The 10,558-nt window shown below is 50.0% G+C and overlaps 1 protein-coding gene across 6 annotated transcripts in view; it reads right to left on the reverse strand.

Annotated features, from left to right (window-relative positions):
• The window catches only part of MEIKIN (meiotic kinetochore factor), a 446,824-nt gene extending 437,091 nt beyond the window's left edge, over nucleotides 1–9,733 (reverse strand). For all 6 annotated transcript variants that reach the window (XM_085614472.1, XM_085614470.1, XM_085614469.1 and 3 more), the window contains exon 1: nucleotides 9,480–9,733. In XM_085614472.1, the coding sequence (XP_085470598.1) occupies nucleotides 9,480–9,630 (151 nt within the window). In that variant the 5' untranslated portion in view covers nucleotides 9,631–9,733. The remainder of the gene's footprint in view (nucleotides 1–9,479) is intronic.
• Nucleotides 9,734–10,558: the final 825 nt, after the last annotated feature.

A 10,558-nucleotide genomic window follows, 5' to 3' on the forward strand; every position in this document is an offset into this window, starting at 1 on the left:
TATATTCCAGGTCACAATATTAGTGTGTGTCATCGTAAATCTGGTTAGTCAGGCGTGGCTTGGGGCGAAGTGTCCGCACCAGGAGGGGGGGGGGGGGGGGGGGGGGGGAGGAGTGGATGGGCTATGGTCCACGGGGAGCATGTTGATGCGCTGCCATGTGAACAATAAAACTACTGTGAACAGTGTAACAAATAGGGCGTATCCCCAATGGGGCATCCGTCCAAACCTCAGAAACTCCAATCAGTGGTGAGCTATTCCAGTATAGTGACTGGTGGGGTTTGTGCGATAACAGCGACTTGTTGGTACTATTCCCCCTCCCATATCTCCTCTGAGTGCAGGAGGTGCAGTAGCGTGTCGTGAAGTAAACTAACGCACAGGTCCGGTCGAGTTGCAGCGACAGGGGCCTACGAGTGTAGACTAGTGTGGCATCTAATGCCGTGTGCGTCGCGCCCCCACGCAGTAGGCTGTTTCCCGGTGTTACTCATGCACCCCCGCTAGACTCTGAGGGCCCCCCAGTACAGTTCAATGACATGTGTGCTGACATAAAAGGGGGGGAAAACAACAAGTTTCAACTAGCGTGTGTAATCCCTGTCCGAACTTAGCACACTGACATAATATCACATAATCTGGTCAGCAGTCGGTCAAGTCTTCCGAGATCACTGTGGATGGAGACGACGCGCCACTGGTTCCCGGAGCACTGTACGTGCGGGCCTCCATGCGATCACTGCTATGCGGTGTCCCAAGTGTCGCCACCGCCTCAAGTACCTCCTGTCGTTCCATTCAAATTCTCTCCGGGCTAGGTGCTACTGGGCCCGGTCGTGCAGATTGGTGCGCCTCCCGGCGCCTACGCCTTCTGGACCTTCTCTCTGGGTGGCTGCCGGCATCTGAACCCGAACGTCTTGTCCCTCTCCACTGTCCCGACTCTTCCAGCCAGTCCCACACGTCCGTCGGGGAGTCAAAGAAGCGAGTCCCCTCCTTTGCAACCACTCTTAGCCAGGCCGGGAACAGCAGGGAGTAAGGCAGCGCCAGCTCCCGAAGTTGACACTTCACCGCCATGTAGTTGCTCCGGCGCCGCTGCACAGCTGCGGTATAGTCCGGGAAAAACATAACTCGACTGCTGCCCACGGTCAGTTCGCCAGATTTCCGAGTTTCGCTCAGGACCACGTCCCCGTCCCGATAATTAAGGAGCTTAAAAAGGAACGGGCGGGGCCTGGCCCCCGGCCTGGGCTTCTGTGCCGGCACTCTGTGCGCTCTTTCCACGACAAATTGTTGGGATAACACCCCCTGGGGCAGAAGATAACGCAACCTACGTTCCACATATTGCTCCGGGTTTCTTCCCTCCTCTCCCTCCGGAAGGCCCACAACGCGGATATTGTTGCGTCGGGAGCGCCCTTCCGCATCATCTATCCGGTCTTCAAGCGCATGAACCCGGTCCAGCACATCTTGTAGTGCCGCGCTGTGGCTCTGGGTAATGGGCTGAAGCTTTTGAAGCGTTTGACTCTGTGCCGCAACCCTCTCGGCTAGCTTACGGTGATCAGCGTGGAGGAGGGTGAAATCCGACGTGACCTTGTCGATCCTCGTTTCTAGGGACTCCTTGGTCTGCTCCAGGGTAGTGCCAATCCTCTCCACTGCCGCAAGCACAGAGTCCATTTTGGTCGAGAGGGCCGCCGCTTGCAGCTCCATGTCTCCACTCGGGCGCCCCTGTGGGGGGTCCAGGCTCCCCGTGCGCATCTGTCCTTGGTGCGACTTGTCCTGCAGTCAGCCCAACGCGAGTTGTTGAGCAGTCGGCATCCACAAGCTGTCCGCAGGTTATGAGGGCACAACCAGTTGCAGGCCCCCCCCCGAGTCAGGGTCCCCTCACGCTGTCTAGCTGAAAACGTTTCCCCCGTGCCTCTCAGCTAACAGAGTATCCCGCTGGCTCCCCTCTTTGTGCGGCATCTGGAGTTCCGCTCGGTCCTCAGGGCCCCAATGTCCAACCTCAAGCGTGGGGGGAGAAGAGAAACCATCCAGCTAGTGCCAGCAACAGGCTCCAGGGCGGGGTGGGGGGGGGGGGGTGTTCAATTCACCAGTAATTTCCCCTAATCAGCGGGGGGTTCTCTGACTATACCGCCCTTTTCCTGGGGCAACGCACCACTATCCTTGCGTCTCTGGTGCACTGCCTGGCAGGACCTCCTGTGTCCCTCACTGATGTTGCTCGGTGGGACCAGTACAGGCACGCCTTGACCCCACCAGGTACACCAGATAGGTGCCCGCCGGAGACCGCTGAATTCATGGGCGCGCCCGCTCTATGTCACCCCAACTTCGTGCAGCGCCACCACTTCAAAGCTGCACCTATTAAAGTGCTGGTTAGTCCATCCGCGGCGGTGCAACCAGTCAGTGTCCCAGCAGGGGCCGCGTTCTCCTGTCCTCTTCGTCCAGGTCCCCAACTCTCAGTCTCACAAAGGGCCCACTGGCTCCTCACTCCCTATCACTGGGCGCGCCCTCCACTTTCAGACTCGCCGCTCGCATCGAGTGTTGTAGTCTCACTCAAAATGGCGCCTCCTTTAAAATGGCGCCTGCTCCCTTTTTCATCAGACTGCAGGATAGCGGTATCCCCAGCCTTGGCAGCAAACAGCCCCCACCACAGCCTCCTATCCCTCTGGACACTCCAGGTGCACCGTCTTCCAGTTCCTGTGCACTAGGTGGATGCTCCCGGGTGGGAACGCCAGTCACCGCTTGTCGCCCAGCAGGGGTGCAACCACCCGTTCTGTCCTGTGCCCTGCGCGCAATGTGCTCTAGCCCCCAGGGTACACTGGTCTGACCTCCGCTGCCCACGCCTCACCGTGAATGGGGCCCCGCAGCACTCCTAGGCCTCAGCTCTCTCCACGGTGCCAGCATATATAGTCTCCCAAGCTCCTCAGTCGCCAGCAGCCCAGCACCCACACAGTCACTTCAGGGCTCGCGTTCCTCACAGGGCGTGTATAGGGCCGGGAGCCCAGCTCACCTCCCGCTGCTCCACACCACAGCTCAGACGGAGGCGACAGTCACCACCACTCGGGGCAGCAAGCGCGTTGTCCCCCCTGGGCCACGCTGTTCTCTCGGGCCTCCGCTCCTCTGCACCCAGCCACCAGCCGATCTCCAAGTCGCAGCAAGCCCTCGGGGCGCAGACCAGGCCACCTCCTTTCGCGTCGCACCACCTTTGTGGGTCCGCACTTCGCCCGGGCCTCGCTCAGCACACAGCAGCAGCGCCAGCTGGTCAGCACCTCCAGTCCTCGTTAGTCTACAGCACCCAGGACGCCTCGCCCGCAGGGGCAGGACCGGCCACACATGCAGCGCGTCCCAAGCTGCCTCCCAGTGCGGCCTCGGGCTCCAGCGGCGGCCGTTGCCGCGCGGGACACTTCGCGCGACCTCTCCTCCTGGGCCGCGCTGCTCTCCCGGGCCGCAGCGCCCCGACCGGCGCTTTACGAATCACCGTCCGCCGGGCTACACAGGCTCCCCGCTGCTTCCCCGCACCAGTCCCGCATCCGATGGGCTCAATCTGCGCCCCCACAGGAGAAATCCCAGGATAATCCGGGGGCAGCGGTCGGAGCTTCAGCTACTCGCGTCCGCCATGTTGGCTGGCTGGCCACGCCCCCCATGTTTTTTTTATGCTTCTTAATTGACTTACTTGATGACTTCAAGTGGGAGAAGACTTAAGACTCCTGGAGTGGTGCCCGGACCTACCTCTTGGCTGGGAGCATGAACGAGACATCCAAGGGGAACGACGTGATGCCAGAACGCAAGCAAGTTTAGGGACCACTCCCTCAATGCTTTTGAAGCCATGGCAAGTCAGTCGGAGAACGACTTCAAGTAGTGGTCATGCACCAGGGGCAAACCAGGTATAAGTACGTCACTGACATGGCATGGTGACAGGCGCTGCACGGTTTGAAAACAGAAGTCTTCTAAGACATGGTGGGAAAAAAGCCTACACACCAAAAAGAGGTTAACAAAACATCGACAAAAGCCTGTCAAATAGTGACAGAGGGTATCTCTCTTCATAGATCCACGCTTGCTGACGTAGAAAAAAAATAGAACTGACCTCAGTGCGCCAAGGTGGTGCCTATATAAGTGACACGGACGTCACTACGGCACAGACATCGTTACACAGAGCCGATCGATGCCACCTACCCACGCACAGGGGTATTGCTCAAAGAAAAATCTTCTGGATCCAGTCAGACGCCTGGGAAATTCAAAGGTAAGAAATCCGCAACTAGATGCCCCTCACTTATATGAGGTATTGCCTTCACTAGGGATCGGTAGGGCACTGCTTCTCAAAGGGCCCAGGTGCTGCAGCTGAACTTAAATCATGTGTGACACATATGGCTATGTAGCCTTGTTCCTTTCCCTGCATAGTTGTACACGTAACTCCATTCCACTCCTTACTATGTCAGTATAAAGCAATTTCTAATCATCGCCAACAGACCATGTGTGACACACGCAACATGAGACTCAGCTACTGTACTAGATATAGGCTAGTACCACGTGCTTACTCTACGAGACCTCTACGAATCGCTTATAAATGCAATATTACAATCAGGTTGTAGTTACATGTCAGTCTCTCATGACTACAAAATTGAGTAGGGAACAGTAAGCTCAAGCAGAGGAACAAGAGAGAAAAATCAGAAGTTACTAAAGAAGAAAAAGGGAAATGAGAATTAAGGAAAATATTTTGGAATAAGGTACCTTACTAGCCATAGAAGAAACAATGGTCTTCACTTTCAGAACAGGATCTGCTACTGTGTCATCTTAGGTACCCTTACTACCACAATCATCGCACAACGGGTGCAACCTATCAGTGGGGACTTTCCCTCAAGCTTGCCCCTGCAAATAACGTCCTGGTTTTTAAAATTGTTGTTGCTGCCTTCTACTCCATCCCTTGCTGACATAATTCCAACTAACAAGTAGAATTCTTTAAAGAACTCTTAAATCCAAACCCAGCCTTAACTCACTAAAATGTTTAACCCCTTCCCTGCTCATGACGGAACCGTTCCGTCATGAGCCACGGTTGTCGTGTGCTCATGACGGAACGGTTCCGTCATGACAATCCTGCCGGCGGCCGCTCCGCCTGCGCGGCGCTGTTTCCCCGCCTGTGCGGGGCGACAACGCAAATGGGCGGAGTCATGACGGAACCGTTCCGTCATGAGCACAGCTCAACTGTGGCTCATGACGGAGCGGCTCCGTCATGAGCACAGGCCCGCCGCGCTGCCCCCCTGCCCCCCCCAGCGCTGCAGCGGAATGTCCGCAGCAGCGAAGGGGTTAAGTGGCACAATTCACAACCTTTATTTTTTCATTACCTCTGCCAATGCTTTTCAGCATGCCACAAACCTCTTCTCGTGCTTTAATCAGTTTCATAATAAGTTTGTTTTTGTGACCATAGCAGAATCTTACAGTACCTCTGAATCTGGATTTTGCTTCGCTAAATATTCATACTTACTGCCATCACCACCTAAAATGACATAACTGATTAGGAGTATCAAAAACAGGTAAGAAAGGTCATTCGACCACGCATAAAGGTGCTCAATTAATAGCAACAAGAACACACTGGTGTCATAATTTAATAAATTCTCCAAAATCTCAGAAGCACCAACTCTGTAAAATCGGAGTAATTGAGCAGTAGTTAGAACAACATATCAAAACATTTGCAAACTAGAATATCTTGCCATTCATGTTTGAACTGCTCTTGTGGAAAAAGGGAGAAGTGCTGATGACAGAAACTGCATGGCTCGGACACAAATGTTATGTTACCACAACTTGTAAAGCGCAACAGCTGCCCCAGCAAAGGGGCGTCCCGGCGCTGACAGCAGAGCAACTGACCCGTTCGGATGGAGCAGAGAGTAGGTCTATGGTGCAGGAAAAAGGTGAGTTTTAATGGCCTTCCTGAATTCCAGGTAGTTGTTAAGGCCGCGGATGTGAGCAGGCAGTGAGTTCCAGAGGAGAGCCGCCCTTCTGCAAAAAGAGCGGCCTCCAGTACGGACCCTCCGTGCCCGGGGAACCACCACCAGGTGTTGCCCCAGGGAGCGGAGATGTCATGGAGGAACATATGGCAAAAGCAGGTTGGCCGGGATACTAGGGGTGGTAAATTTTATAGTCTATTAAACCAAACAAGAGTTTTCTGTACAGCAGACATGCTGAACTCGCATATTTGAAGGTGCTCTCATATGGGATAAAGAAGAAAATAGCATCTCAGTGAATTAAAATACTTGCCCAGGATCACATAATTTGAAACCACTTTATGGGTCAAGTGCATTATAATTAGGTTGAGTAGATTATTTAAGTCACTAGACCAGCAGGTCTAGTAACATTTTTAGGATTTTTCGAGGCCTGTAATATTAAACCTTAAATAAACATGGATGTCCATTGGTTGAATTAAATAACATAGTAAGCAGTAACTGGTCAGTGAAACGGCAAAGAAATGCTAAAAACTGGGATGTCGGATTGGCAGGGCGGGCAATGCCCGAGGGACCTAAGAAAAGTGTAGCTGGTGGGCCATTTTTCAGCCTTAGATAAAATCACATTTTCCTGCGCTGGAGTTTAAAGGCTGCTGTAGCCTTAGAGCGAAGATCAGAGCTCGTTATAATCAAGTACCGGAATGGATGGCTCATTGTCTTCTTGTACAGTAGGTCAATGTGACAAGGTCAATGTGACAAACTGAGCAGGCACAGCACGTGATGGGTCCCCTTCCATCCTGAGTCTCTAAGAGTGACAGTGAGGCCACTGGGAGTGGCTGGGATCTTATTGAGCATCACCACCAGCTTTAATTTGACCTGGGGTGAAATGAAAGTGGACTGTGCAGGGTGAAAGATGAAGTGTGACAGCCATCTAAAAGGTTCAACTTTCCTTTCCAGCAGTAGCCCTCTGCCACCTTGTTATCTGGGAGGGACTCCGGTTCACCACTGAACGAAAATAAAAAATAATGCGAGCAACCAAAATGAGCAAAAAGAAAAATCTATTTGACAACACAAAATAAATGTGTGAAAAACGGTCTTTGGGGCCAAAATGACAAAGGGAAGGGAGAATAGAAATGGCAGGACAGTAACAAAATGGAATGAGCGAGGAAAGCAATGTGGAGAGAGACAAAAGGAGAAGTGAGACAGCAGAGTGGAGAAGAATGACAAAAATGTGGGAAGGGGAAAAGGAAATCAAGTGACGAAGTAAGGAAAGGTAGAGGAAAGAGGATACGAGTGGTAGAGATGCAGAGAGATGGTGGGAGTGAGGAGGAAGAGATTAGGGAGAAGTAGTTATGGAAGGCAGTGGAGACTAGGGCAGAAATTGGTAAAGATAGAAAGTGGAGAAGAGGGAGTCAAGAAAGTGGTGCTAGAGGATGTGGTGTGATGACCAGACCTGCCAACTTTGGAACTTGACAGCTAGGTTTGAGTCTTGGCGTCTGATTAACATTCTGTGATTCTGGGCATATCACTCCCCAGTGCCTTAAAAAACTAATTTGTACATGTATAGCACTTCATTTTGGTAGAGTGTACACTATGTAAAACTACAAAAAAAGTGAATGGCGAAGGAAATGGAAATGATGAATGATGGAGAGGAAAGCAGACGAGGGTGTCAAACATTTCTTGATCTACGAGAAAAAAAATGGATGGTTACTACCTCACATGCATTATCCTACTTCTCTCCCTCCGTCTATGACTTATTTTAGAGGTTGCTGGCATTCTAGGAGATAATGCTAATTGTAGACTACAATCCACCAGTGGAATTTCCTTCATCAAAGGGATGGAATGGCAAAGGAACTTCCACCTGTGGATTCTCCTTTGTTTTAAACACTGCCTCCAGGCACATGGGTACTTTCTGATACTGCCTGCTGCTAAACAATAAAGGGGGACACATAAGAATATAAAATCAAGTACAGTACATAGAAATTCATGGAGACAGAGGGATGGGAAAGAGGCTGACAGGCGAGCGCAAGACAGGAGAAAAAGGAAAGGTTTGCAAGACAGAGAAATGAAATAAAACTTAAAGGAGAGATACAAAATGACAGGAGGAATAAGGGTCTGAGAGATATACAAATAACTAATAAAAGAACCCACAGGAGAGTCGGGAGTGGGAGAGAGAGGGGGATTTGTAGACAGAGAAAAAGAGAGCCGGCAAATGTGAGAGACTGAGTGAAGCACATAGGTAGAGTGAGAGACACCAAGGAGAGGAAAAGAAGTAGAGTTAGAGAGAAAAGGGAAGAACTAGGAGAGGGGCAAAAGGTGATAGGGAGAACAAGAGATGTGCACACAGCAAGTAATAAAGGGGTATAGAGAGAATGAAAGGCATTTGAGTGAATTGCTGCAGCTTTTCCAGATTCAGATCAAGTCTCTACCCACGATACAAAAGACATCAAGTACGAAGTAGTATGCAATCCCCAAACACATTACTTGCAAAGAGGCTCCTGAGTGACAACCAAAGGAGGAAGACCCCTGGTTCCTTGAAGGTGAACAGAAGCCTCCAGACACAATGGATGCAGGTGGTTCTCTGACTCATGGCCTGATATACACGATATTCAGGGATCTTTGGGGGGAGCACAGACTAAGGGACCAATAGGTGAGCAACACATTCAGGCACCCAAAGTGGAGAAACGCATAGGCCTGAAGATCAGGTGAGGAGACGTGCGGGTGAGTTGCACTGAAATAATGGTATGTTTAGTGGTGCGTTCAGTCCTGGCCAGTGCTACCGAACCCACGACCTTAAAACGCTTAATTTATCAGAGATTTCCCCAAAATTACTCCCGATACTAAGCAACGTTTCATGAAAGAGAATTATAAACGAAAGCGGCCAATTATTCTTTCGGTGCCCGGGCCTAATTGTGTTCAAAATGTGACCCTGCCGCCGATACAATCCTCGGGTTAATCCCGCCCTCTAATTCTCCGCCCACATTTCCCATGCTTCCACCCACTACGACCACTGATTGTATATAATACTTTGAAAGACATGAGCTCAGAATTCGTGATGTACAGAAAACTCGCGTTTAACAGTATATAGTGCTGCTCCATGTATAGTAATCTAGCCCACATATAGGTTGCACATGCAACTGACTTTCCTTAGTTCACTAATGACATTACTGTCTGGGCAGGAGGGCGCAGGAATGTTTCTAAGTTCTTCTTTAAAAACTTCCTATAAACGCCTACTGCAGTGAAATAATAATACCTACTGAAGTGAGAATCTTCCGCGCATTTAAAAAATACACTTTTTCCGTTTTTAAAATAGATCATAATATGAGCCGAACAAGAATTTGGATCCGCTCGACTGCTGGTGGTTTCAATTAAAGGAACTGGTCGATACAGTTTTAATCAAAGTGAACTATTGATGTCTTATATAAATGCACTTCTTTATATGTAGGCCCAAACGAGGAAAACTCACTCACACCCTACAAATGAAGCCATGTAAAAACATGGGCTGTGTATCACCATGCTCGCCTTAAAAATGTATGCTCATTTAAGGACATTGAAAAAAAATATGACTTGTACTTTTTGACGGTCGAGTCTCCGTTTGAATCACCAAAGCAGGTCGACCACCTCTCTTCAGGGGCAGAGGTGCCAAGGGCACGGGAGACGAGCACCGGCCTATCCCAGTCCTCTTTTTAGTGGCGAAGGCCCTTCGTTGCTTTAACGCGTTCATTTTAGCTTCGAGGTCGGGCAGGAAAATCACACGACAGCCTCAAGCCCCTACCAAGAAAGGAAGCGTTATCATTACAAGTACATGCCGCGAAGCCGAGGGTCAGACGACGGTTACGGAAGGGATCAAGTGGGAGAAAGAGCCCTAATTAGGTAGAATGTTGGGGGAAGAGGATGCCTGTCAATTTCGGCCTTGTCCAATGGAAGACAGGTGGGTGGGTTCATTGCGCAACGTCCGCATAAGCGGCCCTAACCGTTGGGTGGCTTGACTCCGAAAATCTTACGATTGGTGAATAACGTTCTATTGCGTGCGGGGTAGGACGTAGAAGTTCAATTTCCCGAGTCGCAGTAGGTCGTTTATGTTTTCCGAGGTTATACTTGGCTGTATTTTACATCTGGAGAATGAGTAAGAAACCTTAAGGCATACATTTGGTGCATCGGGGTTCCCTGGGCTGGCCTTCACCCTAGGTACCAAGTGTTCATATTGCTTGCGTGTCACATTTTCGTCATATGTATATGTATTGCAGTTAGAGTTATACCTTACCGCTATTAAAACAAAGATTAGATTTCAGAACTTAGATATTATTTTCAATATAATGGACTAGAAATTCATTTAATTCTGCTGTAATGCTTCTAAAATGTATCTCCTTGGAGTTGTCAAGTTCCTCGTGTCTATGTGTTAGTAAATCGTCAATATATATATTTTTTAAAATATTTTTTTTACTTTGTATTCCGGAAATGTGTAGCCACGCTAAAATTGAAACTACGAATCCCAGAATGCAAAATTACTGCGCGAGCCATTTCTATCTTGGCCATATACAGCTGTCAGAAGCAGAAGCCTAGTATGACGTTAGTAGTATTTGTATTTATTGCGCTGAGCATACTAGTAGAGTAATTAGTCTCTGAGTAGTAATAATGCACATTCTTAAAAA

This window comes from Triturus cristatus, chromosome 7, assembly GCF_964204655.1.
Source record: "Triturus cristatus chromosome 7, aTriCri1.1, whole genome shotgun sequence".
Classification (NCBI taxonomy): Eukaryota; Metazoa; Chordata; class Amphibia; order Caudata; family Salamandridae; genus Triturus; species Triturus cristatus.